Source organism: Sciurus vulgaris, assembly GCF_902686455.1.
Source record: "Sciurus vulgaris genome assembly, chromosome: 12".
NCBI lineage: Eukaryota > Metazoa > Chordata > Mammalia > Rodentia > Sciuridae > Sciurus > Sciurus vulgaris.
This window is the reverse complement of record NC_136473.1, coordinates 50,533,847-50,560,523: the sequence shown is the minus strand read 5'-3', so window position 1 is coordinate 50,560,523 and position 26,677 is coordinate 50,533,847. Positions and strand designations below refer to the sequence as shown.

The window sequence follows — 26,677 nt, the reverse complement described above, 5'->3', positions numbered from 1 at the left end:
CCTCTCCCGGCACTACAATGGAGTGCCTGGGCTTTGGGTGCAGGCGTTGTCACAGAGGTCATTCCAGGAGGTACCGGGCGGGGTATGTCCCTGGAAATAGCGTCCTGAAGGCTGTGACTGTCGGTAACGTGTCGAAAGTGGAGCGAATGCTCCGTCGTGGAGACGGTGGAGTCAATGAGAGGGATGAGAAGAACCGGTAGGTCAATTGGGTGGAACCCGCTTGCAGGGGGACATGTGGGGGAAGGGAGCAGCCTCCAGGCTGTGCCCAGGAGGAGGCTGGAGAAGGACGGAGCTCTCCCGAACCAAACAGTTGTCTTTTTGTGCTCTTTGAACCACCTTAGCCCCTGAGACCTGGAAATCTTGGACTGGGCCCGTTTGTAGCCCATTTGAATGAGTAGCCACACAAAAATCGGGTTCCTATCCACTCTTGAGTAGCCTGAGAGAGCCATTTATTGATTCCTTTACATGCTCTTACCCAGTAAGATGAAGTAGACATGGCGTCTCACTTTCCATGTTCTCATTTACAGAACCCCTTATGTTGTATACATGGTAGAAGGAGAGATATTTTCAATATTCCTTCAAATTTTGAGCTAAAATTTGCCATGCAGTGTGGTGTATGCCATGCAGCTTGTGGCAGAGGAACAGAGCTAGGGATGGATACATAGAAGAAGTTGGATAGGGGAGTGTCAGTGGAGATAGGACCTTGAGCTTTCTGAAGTTCCACCCTACTTGGAGCCCACCCAGACACAAAGGCTGCTTTCCCCCCACCCCCCCGGGCGCAAGCCTGTCCTGAGAATGTCTAGAACACTCAGGACAACTGCCAAAGAAGTTTGACATTTGAAAGAAAACTGGGCAGGTGTTGGCCCCGCCCAGGGCCTCGCGCACCTGCAGGCGCGCTGAGGAACCCTCCACAGCTCAGCCAATCAGAATGGTGGCAGGGGGCGCGCTCTGGCGTTTGGAAGGACGCCTGGCAACAACTGCCTCCCACTGGCCAGCTGGCAAACTGTGGAGCTTTGGCCATTGGGGCGCTGTGAGCAGACTGGATTGGCTGGCTGGGTTGGAAGTGTTGTAGATTGAAGGGGAGATTTTTCCTTGAGTCGGGTGGAGGGGCGTCTCACCTCTGAGTCCCTCCCTGGCCCGGGCAGACTCAGGAGCAGGGGCCCTCGGGCCCCTCTCCCGGCACTACAATGGAGTGCCTGGGCTTTGGGTGCAGGCGTTGTCACAGAGGTCATTCCAGGAGGTACCGGGCGGGGTATGTCCCTGGAAATAGCGTCCTGAAGGCTGTGACTGTCGGTAACGTGTCGAAAGTGGAGCGAATGCTCCGTCGTGGAGACGGTGGAGTCAATGAGAGGGATGAGAAGAACCGGTAGGTCAATTGGGTGGAACCCGCTTGCAGGGGGACATGTGGGGGAAGGGAGCAGCCTCCAGGCTGTGCCCAGGAGGAGGCTGGAGAAGGACGGAGCTCTCCCGAACCAAACAGTTGTCTTTTTGTGCTCCTTGAACCACCTTAGCCCCTGAGACCTGGAAATCTTGGACTGGGCCCGTTTGTAGCCCATTTGAATGAGTAGCCACAGAAAAATCGGGTTCCTATCCACTCTGGAGTAGCCTGAGAGAGCCATTTATTGATTCCTTTACATGCTCTTACCTAGTAAGATGAAGTAGACATGGCGTCTCACTTTCCATGTTCTCATTTACAGAACCCCTTATGTTGTATACATGGTAGAAGGAGAGATATTTTCAATATTCCTTCAAATTTTGAGCTAAAATTGGCCATGCAGTGTGGTGTATGCCATGCAGCTTGTGGCAGAGGAACAGAGCTAGGGATGGATACATAGAAGAAGTTGGATAGGGGAGTGTCAGTGGAGATAGGACCTTGAGCTTTCTGAAGTTCCACCCTACTTGGAGCCCACCCAGACACAAAGGCTGCTTTCCCCCCACCCCCCCCGGGCGCAAGCCTGTCCTGAGAATGTCTAGAACACTCAGGACAACTGCCAAAGAAGTTTGACATTTGAAAGAAAACTGGGCAGGTGTTGGCCCCGCCCAGGGCCTCGCGCACCTGCAGGCGCGCTGAGGAACCCTCCACAGCTCAGCCAATCAGAATGGTGGCAGGGGGCGCGCTCTGGCGTTTGGAAGGACGCCTGGCAACAACTGCCTCCCACTGGCCAGCTGGCAAACTGTGGAGCTTTTGCCATTGGGGCGCTGTGAGCAGACTGGATTGGCTGGCTGGGTTGGAAGTGTTGTAGATTGAAGGGGAGATTTTTCCTTGAGTCGGGTGGAGGGGCGTCTCACCTCTGAGTCCCTCCCTGGCCCGGGCAGACTCAGGAGCAGGGGCCCTCGGGGCCCCTCTCCCGGCACTACAATGGAGTGCCTGGGCTTTGGGTGCAGGCGTTGTCACAGAGGTCATTCCAGGAGGTACCGGGCGGGGTATGTCCCTGGAAATAGCGTCCTGAAGGCTGTGACTGTCGGTAACGTGTCGAAAGTGGAGCGAATGCTCCGTCGTGGAGACGGTGGAGTCAATGAGAGGGATGAGAAGAACCGGTAGGTCAATTGGGTGGAACCCGCTTGCAGGGGGACATGTGGGGGAAGGGAGCAGCCTCCAGGCTGTGCCCAGGAGGAGGCTGGAGAAGGACGGAGCTCTCCCGAACCAAACAGTTGTCTTTTTGTGCTCTTTGAACCACCTTAGCCCCTGAGACCTGGAAATCTTGGACTGGGCCCGTTTGTAGCCCATTTGAATGAGTAGCCACAGAAAAATCGGGTTCCTATCCACTCTGGAGTAGCCTGAGAGAGCCATTTATTGATTCCTTTACATGCTCTTACCTAGTAAGATGAAGTAGACATGGCGTCTCACTTTCCATGTTCTCATTTACAGAACCCCTTATGTTGTATACATGGTAGAAGGAGAGATATTTTCAATATTCCTTCAAATTTTGAGCTAAAATTGGCCATGCAGTGTGGTGTATGCCATGCAGCTTGTGGCAGAGGAACAGAGCTAGGGATGGATACATAGAAGAAGTTGGATAGGGGAGTGTCAGTGGAGATAGGACCTTGAGCTTTCTGAAGTTCCACCCTACTTGGAGCCCACCCAGACACAAAGGCTGCTTTCCCCCCACCCCCCCGGGCGCAAGCCTGTCCTGAGAATGTCTAGAACACTCAGGACAACTGCCAAAGAAGTTTGACATTTGAAAGAAAACTGGGCAGGTGTTGGCCCCGCCCAGGGCCTCGCGCACCTGCAGGCGCGCTGAGGAACCCTCCACAGCTCAGCCAATCAGAATGGTGGCAGGGGGCGCGCTCTGGCGTTTGGAAGGACGCCTGGCAACAACTGCCTCCCACTGGCCAGCTGGCAAACTGTGGAGCTTTGGCCATTGGGGCGCTGTGAGCAGACTGGATTGGCTGGCTGGGTTGGAAGTGTTGTAGATTGAAGGGGAGATTTTTCCTTGAGTCGGGTGGAGGGGCGTCTCACCTCTGAGTCCCTCCCTGGCCCGGGCAGACTCAGGAGCAGGGGCCCTCGGGCCCCTCTCCCGGCACTACAATGGAGTGCCTGGGCTTTGGGTGCAGGCGTTGTCACAGAGGTCATTCCAGGAGGTACCGGGCGGGGTATGTCCCTGGAAATAGCGTCCTGAAGGCTGTGACTGTCGGTAACGTGTCGAAAGTGGAGCGAATGCTCCGTCGTGGAGACGGTGGAGTCAATGAGAGGGATGAGAAGAACCGGTAGGTCAATTGGGTGGAACCCGCTTGCAGGGGGACATGTGGGGGAAGGGAGCAGCCTCCAGGCTGTGCCCAGGAGGAGGCTGGAGAAGGACGGAGCTCTCCCGAACCAAACAGTTGTCTTTTTGTGCTCCTTGAACCACCTTAGCCCCTGAGACCTGGAAATCTTGGACTGGGCCCGTTTGTAGCCCATTTGAATGAGTAGCCACAGAAAAATCGGGTTCCTATCCACTCTGGAGTAGCCTGAGAGAGCCATTTATTGATTCCTTTACATGCTCTTACCTAGTAAGATGAAGTAGACATGGCGTCTCACTTTCCATGTTCTCATTTACAGAACCCCTTATGTTGTATACATGGTAGAAGGAGAGATATTTTCAATATTCCTTCAAATTTTGAGCTAAAATTGGCCATGCAGTGTGGTGTATGCCATGCAGCTTGTGGCAGAGGAACAGAGCTAGGGATGGATACATAGAAGAAGTTGGATAGGGGAGTGTCAGTGGAGATAGGACCTTGAGCTTTCTGAAGTTCCACCCTACTTGGAGCCCACCCAGACACAAAGGCTGCTTTCCCCCCACCCCCCCCGGGCGCAAGCCTGTCCTGAGAATGTCTAGAACACTCAGGACAACTGCCAAAGAAGTTTGACATTTGAAAGAAAACTGGGCAGGTGTTGGCCCCGCCCAGGGCCTCGCGCACCTGCAGGCGCGCTGAGGAACCCTCCACAGCTCAGCCAATCAGAATGGTGGCAGGGGGCGCGCTCTGGCGTTTGGAAGGACGCCTGGCAACAACTGCCTCCCACTGGCCAGCTGGCAAACTGTGGAGCTTTGGCCATTGGGGCGCTGTGAGCAGACTGGATTGGCTGGCTGGGTTGGAAGTGTTGTAGATTGAAGGGGAGATTTTTCCTTGAGTCGGGTGGAGGGGCGTCTCACCTCTGAGTCCCTCCCTGGCCCGGGCAGACTCAGGAGCAGGGGCCCTCGGGGCCCCTCTCCCGGCACTACAATGGAGTGCCTGGGCTTTGGGTGCAGGCGTTGTCACAGAGGTCATTCCAGGAGGTACCGGTCGGGGTATGTCCCTGGAAATAGCGTCCTGAAGGCTGTGACTGTCGGTAACGTGTCGAAAGTGGAGCGAATGCTCCGTCGTGGAGACGGTGGAGTCAATGAGAGGGATGAGAAGAACCGGTAGGTCAATTGGGTGGAACCCGCTTGCAGGGGGACATGTGGGGGAAGGGAGCAGCCTCCAGGCTGTGCCCAGGAGGAGGCTGGAGAAGGACGGAGCTCTCCCGAACCAAACCGTTGTCTTTTTGTGCTCTTTGAACCACCTTAGCCCCTGAGACCTGGAAATCTTGGACTGGGCCCGTTTGTAGCCCATTTGAATGAGTAGCCACAGAAAAATCGGGTTCCTATCCACTCTGGAGTAGCCTGAGAGAGCCATTTATTGATTCCTTTACATGCTCTTACCTAGTAAGATGAAGTAGACATGGCGTCTCACTTTCCATGTTCTCATTTACAGAACCCCTTATGTTGTATACATGGTAGAAGGAGAGATATTTTCAATATTCCTTCAAATTTTGAGCTAAAATTGGCCATGCAGTGTGGTGTATGCCATGCAGCTTGTGGCAGAGGAACAGAGCTAGGGATGGATACATAGAAGAAGTTGGATAGGGGAGTGTCAGTGGAGATAGGACCTTGAGCTTTCTGAAGTTCCACCCTACTTGGAGCCCACCCAGACACAAAGGCTGCTTTCCCCCCCCCCCCCCGGGCGCAAGCCTGTCCTGAGAATGTCTAGAACACTCAGGACAACTGCCAAAGAAGTTTGACATTTGAAAGAAAACTGGGCAGGTGTTGGCCCCGCCCAGGGCCTCGCGCACCTGCAGGCGCGCTGAGGAACCCTCCACAGCTCAGCCAATCAGAATGGTGGCAGGGGGCGCGCTCTGGCGTTTGGAAGGACGCCTGGCAACAACTGCCTCCCACTGGCCAGCTGGCAAACTGTGGAGCTTTGGCCATTGGGGCGCTGTGAGCAGACTGGATTGGCTGGCTGGGTTGGAAGTGTTGTAGATTGAAGGGGAGATTTTTCCTTGAGTCGGGTGGAGGGGCGTCTCACCTCTGAGTCCCTCCCTGGCCCGGGCAGACTCAGGAGCAGGGGCCCTCGGGCCCCTCTCCCGGCACTACAATGGAGTGCCTGGGCTTTGGGTGCAGGCGTTGTCACAGAGGTCATTCCAGGAGGTACCGGGCGGGGTATGTCCCTGGAAATAGCGTCCTGAAGGCTGTGACTGTCGGTAACGTGTCGAAAGTGGAGCGAATGCTCCGTCGTGGAGACGGTGGAGTCAATGAGAGGGATGAGAAGAACCGGTAGGTCAATTGGGTGGAACCCGCTTGCAGGGGGACATGTGGGGGAAGGGAGCAGCCTCCAGGCTGTGCCCAGGAGGAGGCTGGAGAAGGACGGAGCTCTCCCGAACCAAACCGTTGTCTTTTTGTGCTCTTTGAACCACCTTAGCCCCTGAGACCTGGAAATCTTGGACTGGGCCCGTTTGTAGCCCATTTGAATGAGTAGCCACAGAAAAATCGGGTTCCTATCCACTCTGGAGTAGCCTGAGAGAGCCATTTATTGATTCCTTTACATGCTCTTACCTAGTAAGATGAAGTAGACATGGCGTCTCACTTTCCATGTTCTCATTTACAGAACCCCTTATGTTGTATACATGGTAGAAGGAGAGATATTTTCAATATTCCTTCAAATTTTGAGCTAAAATTGGCCATGCAGTGTGGTGTATGCCATGCAGCTTGTGGCAGAGGAACAGAGCTAGGGATGGATACATAGAAGAAGTTGGATAGGGGAGTGTCAGTGGAGATAGGACCTTGAGCTTTCTGAAGTTCCACCCTACTTGGAGCCCACCCAGACACAAAGGCTGCTTTCCCCCCCCCCCCCCCCGGGCGCAAGCCTGTCCTGAGAATGTCTAGAACACTCAGGACAACTGCCAAAGAAGTTTGACATTTGAAAGAAAACTGGGCAGGTGTTGGCCCCGCCCAGGGCCTCGCGCACCTGCAGGCGCGCTGAGGAACCCTCCACAGCTCAGCCAATCAGAATGGTGGCAGGGGGCGCGCTCTGGCGTTTGGAAGGACGCCTGGCAACAACTGCCTCCCACTGGCCAGCTGGCAAACTGTGGAGCTTTGGCCATTGGGGCGCTGTGAGCAGACTGGATTGGCTGGCTGGGTTGGAAGTGTTGTAGATTGAAGGGGAGATTTTTCCTTGAGTCGGGTGGAGGGGCGTCTCACCTCTGAGTCCCTCCCTGGCCCGGGCAGACTCAGGAGCAGGGGCCCTCGGGCCCCTCTCCCGGCACTACAATGGAGTGCCTGGGCTTTGGGTGCAGGCGTTGTCACAGAGGTCATTCCAGGAGGTACCGGGCGGGGTATGTCCCTGGAAATAGCGTCCTGAAGGCTGTGACTGTCGGTAACGTGTCGAAAGTGGAGCGAATGCTCCGTCGTGGAGACGGTGGAGTCAATGAGAGGGATGAGAAGAACCGGTAGGTCAATTGGGTGGAACCCGCTTGCAGGGGGACATGTGGGGGAAGGGAGCAGCCTCCAGGCTGTGCCCAGGAGGAGGCTGGAGAAGGACGGAGCTCTCCCGAACCAAACAGTTGTCTTTTTGTGCTCTTTGAACCACCTTAGCCCCTGAGACCTGGAAATCTTGGACTGGGCCCGTTTGTAGCCCATTTGAATGAGTAGCCACAGAAAAATCGGGTTCCTATCCACTCTGGAGTAGCCTGAGAGAGCCATTTATTGATTCCTTTACATGCTCTTACCTAGTAAGATGAAGTAGACATGGCGTCTCACTTTCCATGTTCTCATTTACAGAACCCCTTATGTTGTATACATGGTAGAAGGAGAGATATTTTCAATATTCCTTCAAATTTTGAGCTAAAATTGGCCATGCAGTGTGGTGTATGCCATGCAGCTTGTGGCAGAGGAACAGAGCTAGGGATGGATACATAGAAGAAGTTGGATAGGGGAGTGTCAGTGGAGATAGGACCTTGAGCTTTCTGAAGTTCCACCCTACTTGGAGCCCACCCAGACACAAAGGCTGCTTTCCCCCCACCCCCCCGGGCGCAAGCCTGTCCTGAGAATGTCTAGAACACTCAGGACAACTGCCAAAGAAGTTTGACATTTGAAAGAAAACTGGGCAGGTGTTGGCCCCGCCCAGGGCCTCGCGCACCTGCAGGCGCGCTGAGGAACCCTCCACAGCTCAGCCAATCAGAATGGTGGCAGGGGGCGCGCTCTGGCGTTTGGAAGGACGCCTGGCAACAACTGCCTCCCACTGGCCAGCTGGCAAACTGTGGAGCTTTGGCCATTGGGGCGCTGTGAGCAGACTGGATTGGCTGGCTGGGTTGGAAGTGTTGTAGATTGAAGGGGAGATTTTTCCTTGAGTCGGGAGGAGGGGCGTCTCACCTCTGAGTCCCTCCCTGGCCCGGGCAGACTCAGGAGCAGGGGCCCTCGGGCCCCTCTCCCGGCACTACAATGGAGTGCCTGGGCTTTGGGTGCAGGCGTTGTCACAGAGGTCATTCCAGGAGGTACCGGTCGGGGTATGTCCCTGGAAATAGCGTCCTGAAGGCTGTGACTGTCGGTAACGTGTCGAAAGTGGAGCGAATGCTCCGTCGTGGAGACGGTGGAGTCAATGAGAGGGATGAGAAGAACCGGTAGGTCAATTGGGTGGAACCCGCTTGCAGGGGGACATGTGGGGGAAGGGAGCAGCCTCCAGGCTGTGCCCAGGAGGAGGCTGGACAAGGACAGAGCTCTCCCGAACCAAACAGTTGTCTTTTTGTGCTCTTTGAACCACCTTAGCCCCTGTGACCTGGAAATCTTGGACTGGGCCCGTTTGTAGCCCATGTGAATGAGTAGCCACACAAAAATCGGGTTCCTATCCACTCTGGAGTAGCCTGAGAGAGCCATTTATTGATTCCTTTACATGCTCTTACCTAGTAAGATGAAGTAGACATGGCGTCTCACTTTCCATGTTCTCATTTACAGAACCCCTTATGTTGTATACATGGTAGAAGGAGAGATATTTTCAATATTCCTTCAAATTTTGAGCTAAAATTTGCCATGCAGTGTGGTGTATGCCATGCAGCTTGTGGCAGAGGAACAGAGCTAGGGATGGATACATAGAAGAAGTTGGATAGGGGAGTGTCAGTGGAGATAGGACCTTGAGCTTTCTGAAGTTCCACCCTACTTGGAGCCCACCCAGACACAAAGGCTGCTTTCCCCCCACCCCCCCGGGCGCAAGCCTGTCCTGAGAATGTCTAGAACACTCAGGACAACTGCCAAAGAAGTTTGACATTTGAAAGAAAACTGGGCAGGTGTTGGCCCCGCCCAGGGCCTCGCGCACCTGCAGGCGCGCTGAGGAACCCTCCACAGCTCAGCCAATCAGAATGGTGGCAGGGGGCGCGCTCTGGCGATTTGGAAGGACGCCTGGCAACAACTGCCTCCCACTGGCCAGCTGGCAAACTGTGGAGCTTTTGGCCATTGGGGCGCTGTGAGCAGACTGGATTGGCTGGCTGGGTTGGAAGTGTTGTAGATTGAAGGGGAGATTTTTCCTTGAGTCGGGTGGAGGGGCGTCTCACCTCTGAGTCCCTCCCTGGCCCGGGCAGACTCAGGAGCAGGGGCCCTCGGGCCCCTCTCCCGGCACTACAATGGAGTGCCTGGGCTTTGGGTGCAGGCGTTGTCACAGAGGTCATTCCAGGAGGTACCGGGCGGGGTATGTCCCTGGAAATAGCGTCCTGAAGGCTGTGACTGTCGGTAACGTGTCGAAAGTGGAGCGAATGCTCCGTCGTGGAGACGGTGGAGTCAATGAGAGGGATGAGAAGAACCGGTAGGTCAATTGGGTGGAACCCGCTTGCAGGGGGACATGTGGGGGAAGGGAGCAGCCTCCAGGCTGTGCCCAGGAGGAGGGTGGACAAGGACCGAGCTCTCCCGAACCAAACAGTTGTCTTTTTGTGCTCTTTGAACCACCTTAGCCCCTGAGACCTGGAAATCTTGGACTGGGCCCGTTTGTAGCCCATTTGAATGAGTAGCCACACAAAAATCGGGTTCCTATCCACTCTGGAGTAGCCTGAGAGAGCCATTTATTGATTCCTTTACATGCTCTTACCTAGTAAGATGAAGTAGACATGGCGTCTCACTTTCCATGTTCTCATTTACAGAACCCCTTATGTTGTATACATGGTAGAAGGAGAGATATTTTCAATATTCCTTCAAATTTTGAGCTAAAATTGGCCATGCAGTGTGGTGTATGCCATGCAGCTTGTGGCAGAGGAACAGAGCTAGGGATGGATACATAGAAGAAGTTGGATAGGGGAGTGTCAGTGGAGATAGGACCTTGAGCTTTCTGAAGTTCCACCCTACTTGGAGCCCACCCAGACACAAAGGCTGCTTTCCCCCCACCCCCCCGGGCGCAAGCCTGTCCTGAGAATGTCTAGAACACTCAGGACAACTGCCAAAGAAGTTTGACATTTGAAAGAAAACTGGGCAGGTGTTGGCCCCGCCCAGGGCCTCACGCACCTGCAGGCGCGCTGAGGAACCCTCCACAGCCCAGCCAATCAGAATGGTGGCAGGGGGCGCGCTCTGGCGTTTGGAAGGACGCCTGGCAACAACTGTCTCCCACTGGCCAGCTGGCAAACTGTGGAGCTTTTGCCATTGGGGCGCTGTGAGCAGACTGGATTGGCTGGCTGGGTTGGAAGTGTTGTAGATTGAAGGGGAGATTTTTCCTTGAGTCGGGAGGAGGGGCGTCTCACCTCTGAGTCCCTCCCTGGCCCGGGCAGACTCAGGAGCAGGGGCCCTCGGGCCCCTCTCCCGGCACTACAATGGAGTGCCTGGGCTTTGGGTGCAGGCGTTGTCACAGAGGTCATTCCAGGAGGTACAGGTCGGGGTATGTCCCTGGAAATAGCGTCCTGAAGGCTGTGACTGTCGGTAACGTGTCGAAAGTGGAGCGAATGCTCCGTCGTGGAGACGGTGGAGTCAATGAGAGGGATGAGAAGAACCGGTAGGTCAATTCGTCTCGACCCCACTTTCACGGGGCCAAAGCAGCTTGCAGGGGAACATGTGGATCAGGTGAGCAACTTCCAGACTGTTCCCAGGGGGAGAACAGGGAGAATGGGGATCTCCCCTCCCTGAGATATTTGGCTTTTTAACCTTTGATCGTCCTCATCCTCTGTGTCCTGCAGTTTTTGGAAGTGGTACTGCCCCACCATGCTGTTTTCATGCCAAATCCTTTCTTTTTGGAAGAGGGATGATTGACCCTAGGGAGCGCCTTGCTAGACTCACAGGTGGAGCCAAACCTCAAGGCTTAGAGGAATTGTTCTGAAGTTCCGTTTACCAATATAAAAATCAAAATGCCCTGTATGTCATCAAATTGCAGCTAAATCAATGTACTTTTAACATATTTACAATGTATATGTCTACATAGCTTCAAATACCAATGTATTATGGAAACCCATTAGACTTAATAACTTATTTGGAGTGCATCTGTCAGAAGCAAAAATATGTGATGATTGGAGTTCGCATAGATATGGCCTGAAGTGGGACTATGTGTTTTGTGTATCAATTGCAAAAAAAATCAGTTTTTTTCATGTTTACCCTAATTCACTGGTCTCAGGTTACCAAAAATACATACAGAATGTTTAAAGAATCATCATTTGCAGACATTTGAATTATAACTGAAAATTTCATTTCCTTTTCTTAATAGTGAAAGGTTTCTTGTTTGTTTTTAGAATGTGTGGGTATTCAGTATCTTTCTCTTTGTTTTATATTTTGTTTTTTGCCTCCAGAAATTTTAGTATTTCAGCATGTTAACCTTTTTGGAGGTCATGTTTTTGGACGTTCCCTAATTTAAATTTTGATCAAAAGTTTCTGGGTACTTATACTTAGTGCAGAAGCTGTATTGGAAGAATATTACTAATGAAATTATCCTCAGGAAGAGCAGGTGTATGTATCTTGCATGTACCCGATTTTGCTTTCTAAATTTTGTGTTTTCACGTGTGTGATTGGGCTTTGGTATGTTCTACCACCTTTTAACCTCTGACATAAAAGAAATCTCCTTATCTGTACTTTCATATTTTAATATGGGTACATTTTATCATATGTGTATGCTATGACTTTGTACCAGTTTAATACACACGTGAAGATAATATGTGAATCACTTATGTGCATCAGTATGGACATTGAAGAAAACAAATACAAGTCAATTTTCATTAGTATTTCAAATATTTTATTTTAAAAATTTTGTTGTCAAAAATATTGAGCTCACATATTCTCGTTGATTACTTTCAATCCATTTATTCACCAGACATAATCTGACCATGTGTTAGGTAGCAGACAGATTGTCCTGTTTCTCAGGACCCTTCCATCATTAAAACTATCATGTCACTCTGCCCAGAGTAGCAAAGTGAGATACTAAAGTGAAGTGATATGACTCAATTGCACTTGAAATGTTTTCTCACTCCTTTCAAAACAAGGCATTTCTGAAAGTAGTTAATTGTAAAAGAAAAATGACACCTTTTGTTAAAATATAACAGTCTTAAAGATGGGCATTAAAAGTTTGCCACATCAAGTTTTCATGTATTCAATAACTATCAAATAAAATGGGTCACATTTTTATTTGAATCCCGAGTTATATTCACTTTAACATTTCTTGAAACTCAAAGGAAAATTTCCATTTTTGTCCTTGTTATTCAGTCCTTTCTGTACACTGTGATTTTACCAGCCAAACTTAATCAAATGCCATGCTTATGAGGGGAGGTCTCATGGATGTTTTCTTTGTATCAATTTCACCTAACATAAGACACCATGGATCGTGATGATCTTTTGAGTTTGAAGAATATTTCATGAATGCTGCCAAATATAACAGTAGAATAGCATGAATTCCAAGTGAAATTCCAATAGTGATGATATTCAAATATAAGAAGAGCCTCTTGTACTGATTGCAATACTTTATTCAAATTATCTGAACAGTAGGTCTACTTTTGTTATTTTACTTCATGGAGACATTATCATTGTGAATAGGAGACAGCCTGATAACCACAATAGATGTGGTTATCACAATAGACAGTATTGAACTGTCATTTCTCCTGCAATTTCTGAATCATTGTCCTAAATTCTCTCCTATGCATCACTTTGATATCCTATTAGGTAACTACTCTTCATTCCCAGTTGATGGGTGAGGACAGAGAAAGAGAAAGGCTAGGTAATAGCCAGTCAGTAACAGAACTTAAAGTAAGACCCCAAGTGAGGTTCTACCGACAGTGAAGGCCATGTTCTTCTATTTCTATTAGACTAAGCTGGGGATGTACCTCAAGGGTGCCATGCTGCTTAGCATGAATGAGGTCCTGGGTTGTACCCTCAGCACAATAGCACCAGCCCCTCGCTCAGTCCCTTCAATAGGTGATATTTTCTGTATAGTTTCTGCAGAAAATAATTGAATACTTTTTGGGAAGTGGAGGAAGTATGTGACATTTAACATACTTTAATTTCCAATTTATGACTAATTTTTAATTTTGTGATAGTGTGTACATCTTCCTGAAAAGTCCTTTCATTTTCATAGGACTGCTCTGCATTATGCCTGTGTCTATGACCAGCCCAAAGTGGTGACACTCCTGATAAAGATGAATTATGATGTCAACATCTGTGACGATGACAAGAGCACAGCACTCATTAAGGTATATAGTAGCTGAAGATGGGTTTGAATAGAATTCTAGAATGAAGGCGCATTGTTTTTTCACTCAAATGTGGTTAGTTGGTAAACCTGTGGCCTGTTAAACTTGAATTCCTGGAACTGATGATCCTTTCCTTGGTGCAATCCTGACAGGCTGTACAATTCCACGCGGAGGAGTGTGCCATGATTTTGCTGCAGTCTGATGCAGATCCAAATGTGATGGACGCCAGTGGCAACACTGCTCTGCACTATGCCGTCTACAGTAAGAGCACGTGCGTGGCAGCAAACCTGCTTATGCACAAGGCGATGATTGAAGCAAAAAACAAGGTATATTTAGATCAACTTTATTTACAGTTATTTGACATCCATTTCTTTTAATAGTGATACACATGGACAATTTCAATTTTATCCTTTCAAAGAAGTACTGCAAATTACAGTTTCCTTTAAAGTTAAATACTTAATAAAAGAAGAGAAATTTTAGATGTAATTTTTTACAACCTTATGAACCAATTTTTTCCAGTAAGTGTAAAACAGTGCAGGAGACCAAGGAGACCAGCATGTGCCTTGGAAATATTCTTCAACTGTGTGTGTGTGTGTGTGTGTGTGTGTGTGTGTGTGTGTGTGTGTTGCTGGGGATAGAACACAGGGGTGTTTTTACCACTGTGCACTTTTTTTCATGGTTTTTAATTCTTTTTTTATTTGCTTTTTAAATTTGTTGTTTGTAGTGATACATGAGAGTGAAATGAATTTTGACATATTGTGCATACTGGAGAGCAGTCCTCTCTTAGTTTTCTATGAGGCAGAGTCTTGCTAAAATCCCCAGAGAGGTTTTCAATTTTTATTCTCCTACCCAAAGCTACTCAGCAGCTGGTACTTCAGGAGTGTAGCCCTGCACCCAGCCTGGAATTGGGCTTGATCTTAAAATGCAAACTAAAGAAAGACTTTGATTAGCAAGCAGAATTTCATTACTGTTGACAAGTACTATAAAAATGACTTATCTCTCAAGTCATTTCATTACTGTTGACAAGTACTATAAAAATGACTTATCTCTTATTGGTTAGTTAGGGAAAAAGGCAAGTAAAAGAAATGAGAAATAAATAAGACCTATATGAAAGTTATGTAGTTGGGGAAAAGGAGAAAAAAGGGTCTGGTTGACTTTTGAAAACCAATTCCGTTTGCATATGCACAGGGTCTTTTAACATTTGTGGAAAATATGAATTCCTTGTTTGTGAGTGAAACTTGAAGAGTTGGAAACATGCACAGAGATTCATTTTAGGAGGAGTCAGATGTGAGGTTGAGGAGGTGCTACAGAAGAGGGACGAGTAGATAATTGACTGTCAAATTGTCCATTTCTGGCAGAGGGAGCCACCTGTAGAAGAGTTGAAGCCCTTCTATGAAATCTGTAATGCCTTACTGGGAAGGGGGAGAGATTTTCATTTTTATTTTTGATAGCATGACAGTTAGGCATTATTACTGGACAGGTCTTCCACTTTTCCCCTGTCTGGGAAAATCATGGAGTATTTTCTGTACATGCCTCTCTTATATATAACTGAAATGAAAATTATCATTTAAGAGCTTGCGGATATTAGAGCTCCTTGACACTCTAATTCCTAAAGTATTAGTGATTCCCACCAATGATTGTTGCCCCATAGGCATTAAGAAATGTTAGATTCCTTTCTCACTGCCTGTAGAATATACCATTTTGTAATATTTCAGAAACAGGTATTCAAATAATCTTTCTGTGGGGGTACAGTGCTTCTGGGAAAGTAAGTATGCTTCAGAGTATAAAACGAGAAACCCTGCTGTGAAGATGAACATCTAACTCTTCCATTCAATAGAAATACTTGAACATTTTATTACTAAATGTTAAGGTTCCTGTCTCCAAGTCAAGGATAAAGCCCCTGCCCTCAAACAGGTGTGGGTCAGGTGTGGAGCGATCCTATTAGTGCATAGTACCATGGTAAAAGAATGTTTCCTGGAGTCAGTCAGTGTTTCCAGTGAGTTGTGGAGATGGCTGAATGTCCTTTTGGCAACATAGGCAGGGGAGGGCCACCTCAAAGGGAAGGAGCAGCACTGGTCAAAGTGCAGTGGTCTAAGGAGGAAGAGCTACTGTGTGTTTTCTCTCTTTATTATAAATTCATTTTCCTATGGTCCTTTATAGGATTTCCAGTTCTGTTGTTACAATCTACACCTGTGTGAATTTGAAGTGTTCCTGTTTTCTTATAGGACAGCCTCACTCCACTATTACTTGCAGTGAAAGAAAACAATCAGCAAATGGCAGAATTCCTAGTGGACATGGGAGCGAGCATCCATGCGATGGATCATCATGGAAGGTACAGGATTTTACTTCTGTTCTGCTCCTTTTGACCTTAGTGTGGTGTAAAATGGTAAGAATACATGAGTCAGAAATGTTCCATTAATAGGAAGAAGTGGATTCTCTTACAATGTTTGGGACATCATAAGCACTTTCAGCATAAATCATCAGTCATCAATTATTTAGGGTGGGAAACACAACACCACACAACATTATTCTTTTACCATTGCAGTGAAGAGTGATGTTTTGTTATTTATCATCAGATTTTGTTGCAACTGTGCTTTTCCAATTAGTTAATGGTATTTCATAGTATTTCGATTAGCTTTGAAAATTGCTACTTTACATTGGCATTTGAGTATTGAATTTCCCATCCTTGTCATCTGATTTTTAAACCTTTGTTTTTTTTATCCTTGCCTTTAGAATTCTGAGGTTTAAAGCAGTGTTCCAAATCATTTTGTCTTTTGAATGCTGTTTGAATTAAATTGCTTTTCATGAAAAGGATTGATACTTGGGTGTCTTTATAGGACATTTGATTGCTGTTATCTGCTGGTGTTCCTGTTTTCTTTTTTGAGTCTTAACAAATTTTGATGTTGTTCTTAATTGGAATGGTGATATTTAAGAACAACAGCCTAAACTAGTTAATCATTGGCTTCCCTCAAGAAAAGTCATACTTTTTTGACAAAGGGAAAAGTTATAGTTGACTATTCAGTTTACACAAGACTGGGTTTACTTGTTAGTTTTTACATGAGAGTTGTACTACCTTGGTAATATTACCTTTCAACAAATATGTTTCCTGTTGTGAGAAGAATAATATAGCCCTCTGAAGTGGCTGTAAGTTTTATACAATAGCACATTGTTTGTAGCCTACAATATTTTATCAACATCATTACATGAAACACCTATGACCAGCATTATGAAGACCATTTTCACAGGAATATTGTAATGCTCTATTTTTAATAAGCATACTCATTATTCTTATAAACATATTGTCAGTGTATTACTACTATCATTACTATTCCAATTTTAATCCTGAAGTTCAGTTTTATTTCTTAGATTTTCAGCTGTTTATGAATTACAGCACAAGAATGTATTCTGGGCAAATAGTAGAGACTCATTCTCTTCAGTTCTTCCCTATTTCAAATAAATGACTTCAGCCTAGTGCACCAAAGGACATTAAATTAGTAAATTCTACACTGTATGACCCGAGTGGGTCAAGACACTTCCTGTAGCCTCCTTTTATCCCTGAAGTTCTTCTACATACATGAACCCTGAAGTGCTCTAGAGGTTTGTTTGCATGTGCAAATGGTTAATGTTACAGGGACAGGCAAGATATGAAATTGGTAGTATAGATCAGGTGAGCTGTTGGAATAACTTCATTAGGGTTCCTGAGGTGAAATCCTTTCTCTGCTCTTTTAGAACGTCATTGATGCTCACAGCAGGACACAAAAGCAAAGGAACAGTCAGGCTGCTGCTGCAAAAAGGTGTTGACGTGTGTTTGAAAGATCACTCTGGTAGGACTGCATTGTCCTATGCAGTCAATTGCAGTGAAAACCTGTAAGTGTTTACATGAAATGCTACTTTATATTTGAAAGGAGGATTGAAGTCATTACAACAATTGCACCTTCTATATCAGGTTTCAGCTGAATTCTGGTAGTTCTGGTAATTTGGCAAAGCAGCCATGAAACCAAGATCACTAAACAAAGTTAGAGAAGTCAGATTGCAAAGGTTGTGGTTTTCTTTCAGAACTTCGTTCCATCCAAGAGTTGGGATTTGACACTAGGGACTCAGGCATGTTAGGCAGGTTCTCTTGTTCTGTGCAGAACAGCCAAGCCCTACCTCAGGACTTTGAAGAGCTTATGGTTACGCATCCTGATATCATCCAGAACCCCTTTGCATGGGGTTCCAATAGAGTCACCTATTTGATGTTGAATTAGTTCCATTTAATAAAAAATCTTGTGAATTTCCTGTTAAGAGCTGGTACCTTCAACCATACCCCCCTAATTTTTTCAAGAAGCTAGGGCTGTCTTTTAGTCAAGGAAAACATCCCTCTTTCACAAGTAGGGTAGAGGAAAAGGACATCATTATCACTCCTTTGATACTACTGTTACAATGATGCCCTTGAAATTTTCTCTTGCATTTAGGTAAAAAAATAAGCTCTACTGCCAGGTTGCACTAACTGATCCAGACCCCCTCACTGTTCATGGTAATGCATGCATAGACTTCAGTTAGACACTTTTTGAATTCATGTTCGTTTATGCTTCCTCACTATTCCCAAAGTGGAATCACAGGCATTGGCATCTGGACCTATTATTTTAGCCACATACAGTGAGGAAACTGACCTTTCTCACTTAGTGTCAGAATTGCATGGAGCTGACATATTTTTTGGGACTTTGATGATGAGTTATGCTATGAGGCATGATTCTAAACCTTCAGATAGGTTTCAGAAATGTTGCAGGAGGTAATCACCCCTGTGTTTCTTCTGTGTCCCCAGGTCTGCAGCCAACGAGCCTTTGCATGTGTTGAGAACTTTTTCTTTAGTCATGGGAGGAGTAATATCTTCTTTCCCTAGGGTGGGTTCCATCATTCCATTGTCCCTCAAATGATCATTTTCCTGTAGTAATGAAACTCTCCCAATGGTATATATCCCTCAAGTTTTTTCAAATATTTTAAAATTAGCCTCATGAGGAGGATATGGAGCACAATTTTATGAAATTGAAGAAAACTTGAATTTAAGAGAGCTAAACTTCATCATGTTTCAGTACTCTTTCCACATAAAGTCAGTTTTGTGTTCCAAGTCACTGGATGTAAATGCGAAGATTAAGCATTATTCCAACAAAGAGCTCGTGGTTCAGAGTTTGAATAGGTAGGGAAGGAGAAGGAATAGTCCATGTCATGTGTCAACATTCATTATTTTTCTACCCTGGATGTAACTGATTGACCCAATCACAGGTGACAATTATATTGTTTAATGGGATGATACATTTATAAATTGATTTACCAAGCATTGCGTAGCTGACTTCTCTGAAATTCTAGATTCAGAGAATAACTGATGACCCAAGTTAGGACTTGGTCTTTTCTGAGTACATCAATATTGGAACATGAGGGAAAACACAGCTTGATTCATGTTTGCAATTCCTGTATACTGCAGAATAGGGAACAAATTATTACTTTGCTTTCCTCTTTCTCTGAGCATGGTTTTATAACATTCCATTGAATCTCCAACCTGGTGAACTGAAGCAGTAAAATCCATATTGTTGAAAGAAAACACAGGGAAATGATTTGTTTAACAACAATAGGCTGGTGTTTAGAAGCTGGAACTTCTTCTAAGTTCAGGGTACTTTCTGGCCCAAGAGGTCATGGATAGCATGACCTCATTGAAAGTACCAGTATCATGTGCCAAACCATAAAGTCTTTGATTTATGTCTGCCTCACTTTCCCTTTTTGTCCTCTTATTACTTGTTGATTTTGGAAACTTGAAGTTTGTGTGATAAAGTTCTGTTAATAGATCTGACTGTGTGATCTGGTCTTATTCATTTGATATATTTGCTAAATGTTTTCCAGATCAGTATTAAAATAGTAATTTTATTTTTTACTTTTTTGCACATGTCAGTAAAGAAATAGCTGTTGCATATGAAGAAAAGCAACGTGAAATGTTTCAAAATAAATACCCAGGTAAGACTGTTCAGGAATTACTCTTAATAGCTTTTATGTATGTATGTGTGTGTGATGATGAGGATTGTGAACCCAGTGCGTCACGTGTGCTAGGCAAGCACTGTGCCACTGAGCCACAATCCTAGCCCTGTGAATTACTCTTGGTTTACTGTCCTAGATAAAAATGGAAGTGTACAATATTGAAAGCACAAAAGAGCAAACTAAAATATCAAAGAATGAATTCTATTGTAAATATGAACCAGTGGTTTTTTTTGATGATTTTTTATTCAGTATGACCTAAGAATATAAGGTTTAAAATTTATTAAGATGAAACAATATTTTCTATAGTAAATATCCAAATTTTCATTCTAGTCTTGAAATCCTGTGTTTTCAGGTCAGTAAGAAAGAGTTTTATGAGTTGTGTTGTCTCATTAGTTTCATTTTAGCCAATTATAGTCCATGGAAAATCAAAAGTTTCTTTTAGTTTTCACAGTATATATTTTAAAATTAGTGAATAGATACTGTGACACCATTATCTATGCCACAGGCCAAGTGATTTATGTCATCACAACAGGATGAAGTATTCTATGAATATTATGGATTATTCTCTTCAGAATAGAATCAAACTTTGTTTAGTGTATTTTCAAGATGTTTAAATTAGGAACTAATATATTTATTCTGTTGCATTCAATTTTAGCTGTTTCTGGTGTTATGGCAACTAGGTCTTGCTGAAATATACAGTGACTTTAGCATCAGTAGGTGCCTTTTTACAAATGAATTACTTCTTTGTGTATGTAAACATCAAAAATTTAGGTGATGGTTAAAGTTAAATTCTTTGAGGAAATAAAAGTAGACCTTTGTCTTGAAACTTTTGTTATAGTTTTATAAAGACTCAGTTTGTAGGTATTCTACATTGCTTCTTTTAATTAAAAGTATATGGATTTGTCAGCAGAAGTACTTGCAGGAAAGACATCAGAGGAAGAACAGGCAAGACTTGATGTGTGTGAAGTGAACGAACTAAAGGTATGTTTTCAATGACTATTCTGCTTTAATCATGTTTTCTTTGTTTTTATAATGAAGATAAGGCCAAGGGAAATTACTGTTGAGCCTTGCCCTTTAGAATCAAAAGATCATAGTTTGATATTTAATATTAAAACACTTTTAGCTGGTTGTCAAGTTAAAATATTCTTAAAATCTACAATAACTTGTAGCCAAAGTCCATCCTTGGAATGGAGGCATTAATTCCTCTGTATATTGGATGGACTTCCATTTGTCTAGCATTGTTACAAACTGCAGAGGGCCCCTGGGAATTTGAGTCTCAGGTTGTGGGAAATATTCTCATAATGTCATAATCTTTGCTCCTTAATCATGGGAAGGCGTTCTGGCATTTGTTCAAGTGGCCTGTGAACAGGGAAAGTGATGTAGTAGAGGTGGTTTGTAAAGAGTTGTTACTTGCTCAGAGTATCTTGCTGTGTTGATTTAGAGAAAAACTGTTTTCATTCAAGTGAACAATCAAGAGAATATTGGGAAGAGAGTGGGAAAGTACAACAGGAGTGAGTAGGGATACAAAAATGTATTTCAGTTTGAGCATCCCAGCTAATATTCTGAATGTTTGTTGTGCTTCAAGGTTATAGGTTTTTATGTTTTGTCAAAATATTGAAAGCATAGTTCCAGGATGACTTTAGATACTTAAAAACTAGTGGGGCTCTGTGGGCCCGGTGTGAAGGGGCTGGGGTTGGTAGTAAAGTGGCACACGGGACAAGCTGGATTGTGGGAAGGTGGCTAAGCTATTTGTCAAGTCAGGGGGACCTGGCTGACCATATCCAGGGGGCCCAGCTTTCCTGGGCCAGGTGGATCAGGGCCAGGTGCTCGGTCCTACTGGTTGATGCTGAACCTTTGTGCCAGGCCAGGTGGGTCTCTTGGCCAAGTGACAGCTTGGCATGCAGGGCTGTGGGCTGATAGTGAAGCTAAGGGTCTAGTAGGCAGAGCAGTGAGCTTGGTTGGGGGACTGGAGGGTTGGGAGATTAGTGAGGGGGTGGTGTACTGGTGAAGAAATTGGCAGGTCCTGAAAACCCTGGGACCAGTGAGCATTGGACTGAGGTGGGAGTCAGGGAAACAAATATTTATGCTGCCACACTTTTCAGAAATCACCAGTCCCATGAGTTTTGTGGGGTTTTTTGATTGATCTGTATACATGATTTTCTTACATCATTAAATGTATTTCCATTTGAGCATTCCAACTCATATTGTATACATTTGTTGTGCTTTCATAGTTACAGATTTTCAGTGTTTGTCAAAATTTTGAAAGGATAGTTCCAGCATGACTTTAAATATTTAGAAACAACTGTATATGCTTCCACACTTTAAAAAAAAACACCAGTCTCTTGCATTTTTTTGAATCAGCTGTTTACATGGTGGTGTTATAAAAAGATGGGTAAATTTAGACATGTGTGGTTTCATCACATTAGGAGCACACACCCCCAGCCAAACACTTGGTACGTGACTTCCACGTTAGAAGACAAGGTTTAAGGTACACTGAGTTTTATAGATAGAAACACAAAAACAAAGAACACCCATTGAGAGATATTATGTAAGAGATAACTAGATGAGGCTTCCTATTGTTCTCCAATACATCCAATTACTTAACGTAAATTACACATGTAATGTATCTGATGGGATGAAATTTATCTGAATGATTTGATGAAATTTCTGACCCAGCATAGTGGAATCAATGGAATTATTCCCTTGGGGTTTTTCCCATAAAATGGTAAGTCACGACACTAGGAGTGTGGATGGGATCATTTAAACTTTCTTGGTTTTTCCCATATTATAAGTAGAATATCAAGCTAGATATTTCCACATCCTCAGGCTGTGTGATTTTACTGATGGTTATTGATTGTGAAATCAGAAAACAAGCTCATTTTCCAGTGTTGTGTATTAGCAACTCTGCAGTTTCACTCTGTCCCTCGTTCTGTGGTAACTTTGGCCTTAACTTCAGTGACAACCATTCCCATTTTTAAAACCCCAGAAGCCAAATGAGAAAAGTGTTAAAGGCAGTGGTGGAAAGAGTAGCTTAGTGTGGAATCGGGAAATCTGCCTATGGCTCCTGAAGCCCCATGAAGTCATGTTCTCTAATCTGTCTCTCGAATGTCAGATCAGGTACTAAAGACCGAAGAGGACAACAATTGTGTTCTCTTTTTCCTCCTGTGAGTCACATGGGGATTGAAAACATTAGGTGCCAAGAGAGGATGAAATTAAAGCATAGTATGAACAATGTCCCTTTTTATCTTTTGGAACATGGTTTCTTTCACTCAAAGAGAAATGAAGCAGAATCTATAAATACTGAATTGGAGGGTATTTAGAAAATTAAAGTAAGCACCTATTTCCTTTTTACTTAACGAAGACATGACAATTCCACAAAGCCAGGTTCTAATGTCAAGGAAAACAGAAATGTGCCTTTTGTTGAAAAGTATCATCTCCCTCACTATCAATCTTTCCTGAAAGGATGAACAACACTGCAGGGGACCTGAAATAGAGAAAATTGAAACCCCAGCGATGTGGGAAGGTGGTGCTGCTGCTTCTGCCTCTAGTGATGATGAACTTCAAAAACCCAATAAACAGCAGTTGGCTCTTGAGAAGGAACATCATGATCAGTAAGACTATGGAAATATTTCCCAGTAGATAATAGTTATTAATTTTTAAAATGAATTCTAAATTGGGCTATATTAAGATTGTCAAATTTTATGCCTTCGTTAGGGCTATTCTTCCTTGCATGAGTCTCAGAACAAGGTAGCCAAACAGGGAGGTGCCAGTTCTTTACTTATATTAACACATAGTTCAACTACATTAATAAGTTTATCATTCATGTAGTTGTCTCACATGTTGGCAAATGTGAGGAAAATGATGTTCTTACACACTATTAGTAAATGGAATTTGAAAAACCTGTTTGAAGGGTGATTTTTGAGCATGTATCAAAATCTCAAGTATATCATTCTTTTCTTTTAGAAGCTTCATTACTAGAATGAATCCTTCCAGGTCAGATAAATGTGACTTCAAATCATTACATGCATGCATATGATAGGGGTGACTGCATTTAGATATATCATATGTCCATGAAGGATAATATATATGCTAAGGATATTTATATAAACATGTTGAGGGAAACATCAACATTTCATGAAGGGTGTGTCGTACTATTAATCAGAAATTGGAAAACCTATTTTGGCAAAATCTCAGGTAGTTGGTATTTTCTGCTCTGTGGATAATTGGGTCCTATGGGTGTGGCTACATTCCTCCCAACCTGCATGTATAGGGGCTGGGCTGTTCCTCAGCAACAGAGTGCTTGGACAGCATACAGGTTGCCCCCAGTTGGATCACCAGCACCCCAGAAACCCTCCCCCCAACCACAAATCTTTACCTATATAGGCAGTGTGCTGTATTTGGCCCACACAGTAGTTTCTTGACCCCTTCCTCTATTGGGGTGGTCATATGATTCCTGTTCTTAATTCTGTTTAAGTGATGAATCACATTTATTGATTTTCCTTAGGTCAAACCATCCTTGCATCTCTGAGAGAAAGATGCATGGTGTATTATCTTCTTACTGTGCTTTTGCATGCATTTTGCATTGAACATATGAATTTTTGCATCTATCTTCTTTATCAGGGATTTTGATGTGTAGTTAGTTGTCTTTCCTTGATGTGTCTTTATCAGGTTGTGGTATCAGGTTATGGGTTCGTGCAGTATATCTGGGAGTGTGCCCTTTGAATTTTAGGGAATAATTTGAGAAAGACTGATGTTATTACTCTTTTAAAGATCTGGTAGAATTCATCTGAAAATCCACTGGTCCTGTCTTTTCTTTACTGTTAGGCCTTTAAATGTGGTTTCAAGCTCATTAATCGATATCGGTCTGAGGGTTTCTGCCTCTTCCTGGCTCAACACGGGCAGGTCATATGTGTCTAGAAATTTGTCAGTGTCTTCTAGATTTTCCAGTTTGTTAACATTTCCACAATAGTTTCTAATGATCCTCTGGATTTCAAAAGCATCTGTGCTATTATCCCCTTTCTCATCTCTGTTGTGGATTTGTACTTCTCTCTCTTCCTTTGGTTAGTTTGACTATGTGTTTACCAATCCTCTTTATCATTTCAGGTATCCAACTCCCTGTTTTTTCATCTCTTTGTATTTTTTCCCAATTTCATTAATTTTTGCTCCAGTCATTTTTGACCCCTGTCTTCTACTGGTTTTGCAGTTAGTTTTTCCTTTGCTAAGGTGTTGATTTTGTAGCATACGAGTTTACATATTTGGACCTACTTTTTAAAATTGTAGGTACTCAGTGGTAAACACTTCCCACTAATTGTTTTCATACTGTCTCAGGTGTATTGATTGGGGTGTGGGGATGTGGCTCAGTTAGGTAAAGTGCTTGCCTGGCAAGCATGAGGCCCTGGGTTCAAATCCCCTAGCACCAAAAAAGAACACTCTAGAAATATTGATTACTTTTATGTTTTCTCTTCTTTCTTCAAAATATTTCTTTCTTCTTTGGTCCATTCTTTACTTCAAAGAGTATTGTTCAAAATCCTTCTGTTCATATGGTTTGCATTATTTTTCTTGCTGTTGAATTCTAAGTTAATTTCATTAAGGTCTGATAGGACCTTAATTATTGACTTTTTGTGTTAGTTGAGACTTACATTGTGAGATATGAAGGAGAGTTTGGTTGGTTACAGGAATCTTGTCTGGGAATTGTTTTCCTTTAGATCTTGAAATATCTCATTCCAGGCCCTCCTTCATTTTAGGGTTTGAGTTGAGAAGTCAAAAGTGAGCCTTGTTGACTTGCCCATCAGTATGAGTTGTTGTCATGATTTTTGTTTTGGGGATTGGATGCAGGGGAGTTACCCACTAAGCCACATCCCCAGCACTTCTTAGTTTGGTCTCAGTAAGTTCCTTAGGGCCTCACTAAAGTGCTGAATCTGGTCTGGATCTTGCAATCCTTCTGCCCCAGCCTCCCAAGTTCCTCGGATAACAGGTGTGTTGCCACCATGTCTGGCAGAATATCCTAATTTTAGAAAACATTTTGAAGTGCTTGCTTTCTACTGGTGATACTGAGGGGAAGTTTTGCAATTACTGACTTAAATTCTGTCACTTCACAGGACAAAAATCGATATGGACAATGAGAGGGACATTGTCGAAGAGATTCTGCGCAATCAAATATTCTATGAAAAGGAGGTGAGTATGGCAATAGAGAAAATGAATTCTCAGGTATTTTCTCTATTCCTCTTCAAATATTTGGAATATTTATATGAATACATATTTTGAAATTTCAGTATATATGTCATGGGAAATATTGAAGAGATGAGTTTTAATATGTATTTGTATGCATTTCATATTTTAATATACTTGTGAGATTGAGTGTACATGCATTTGGGAAGTGGTGGTGGTGTTTTCTAAATGAGATTGAATTCCCAATGAGAACTCTCTTCCAGGGATATTGCATATTGAATTATTTGACTTTCTGTTCATCATGGAAGGTTTTTATCTCATACTCAATTATGTAGGATTGTTTGGGTGGATACAATAAGCTTGGTTTTCACCTGATTTTTTGTTTTTTGAAGACATTAGAGATATGTTTCGAAGCCCTCCTGTCTTTTAATGTCAGCACTAATAAATTAGTTGAAATTCTAATTGGCTTACCTGAAAATGCAACCTTCTGTTTTCTCTTCCAGGTTTTCAAACTTCCATCCTCATTGTGTACATTAGACATTTTCATTTTAATATATTTTGGAGAGCATTATATTCCTAAGGTTTAGGCAATTTTCTGATATCTTTTTAAAAACCTTGTTCATTCCCTTAGTCTGTGCTTAGGTACCTTTGTCCACACCAGCCATTCTTAGATGTGTTCTCTTAATCTTATCCCAGATTTCTATTGTATTCTGTGCACTGTATCTTAATGTCTATTCTATGTTGAAAGCATTACTTTGCAGATAATAAATTTTACCTTCAGGGCTTGAGAATGTGTTTTCTGTGTGAATTAATCTTCCTTTTCTAGGAATTCTCTTGTTTCTTTTTTAGACTGACTCTCTTTATTGAAGTATTTCTCATTCCATATTTTTCTCTATAGTTCATTGCCTTACACTTCTTTCACAGTTTATCAATCATTTTAAATATGAATTTTAAAATTCCTTGTCCAACATTTTGTTCTCATTGTTGTCAGCAAGGTCAGTTGTTGAAATTTCTGGACTGTTAGTGAAGCTTGCTCCCCTTTTCCTCTGGTCTGCGTGTCTTCCCATGTTCTGGAATGATTATCTCTTATACTTTTGTGTA

The 26,677-nt window shown here is 44.2% G+C and overlaps 3 protein-coding genes across 18 annotated transcripts in view; 1 reads left to right on the top strand and 2 right to left on the bottom strand.

Moving 5' to 3' along the window:
• LOC306641943 (uncharacterized protein) overlaps positions 1–26,677 on the bottom strand; it is a gene marked incomplete at its 5' end in the record, with an annotated part of 437,033 nt that overhangs the window by 27,127 nt on the left and 383,229 nt on the right. The window lies entirely within an intron of this gene.
• LOC306641184 (uncharacterized protein) overlaps positions 1–26,677 on the bottom strand; it is a 204,142-nt gene that overhangs the window by 87,079 nt on the left and 90,386 nt on the right. The gene's annotated exons all lie outside the window — the stretch shown is intronic.
• LOC306641201 (uncharacterized protein) lies at positions 13,149–25,687 on the top strand. 10 transcript variants are annotated; one of them, XM_079106153.1, is made up of 8 exons: positions 13,149–13,405; positions 13,555–13,728; positions 15,628–15,734; positions 17,132–17,269; positions 19,326–19,387; positions 20,322–20,389; positions 22,871–23,019; positions 25,507–25,687. In XM_079106153.1, exons 1-8 carry the CDS (start codon positions 13,352–13,354, stop codon positions 25,670–25,672), a joined length of 918 nt encoding a protein of 305 aa, XP_078962279.1. In that variant the 5' UTR covers positions 13,149–13,351; the 3' UTR covers positions 25,673–25,687. The 10 variants fall into 10 exon arrangements, with proteins under 10 accessions (XP_078962279.1, XP_078962278.1, XP_078962276.1 ...); XM_079106152.1 differs by having other exon boundaries at positions 20,319–20,389; XM_079106150.1 differs by having other exon boundaries at positions 20,316–20,389.

What these genes read in the sequence shown, in the direction of transcription:
- LOC306641201 (XM_079106150.1), top strand. Translation starts at nt 13,352, where the DNA reads ATGAATTATGATGTCAACATCTGTGACGATGACAAGAGCACAGCACTC. An exon ending in AGAGCACAGCACTCATTAAG is followed by an intron (nt 13,406 to 13,554) that starts GTATATAGTAGC and finishes CAATCCTGACAG; the next exon opens with GCTGTACAATTCCACGCGGA. An exon ending in GCGATGGATCATCATGGAAG is followed by an intron (nt 15,735 to 17,131) that starts GTACAGGATTTT and finishes CTGCTCTTTTAG; the next exon opens with AACGTCATTGATGCTCACAG.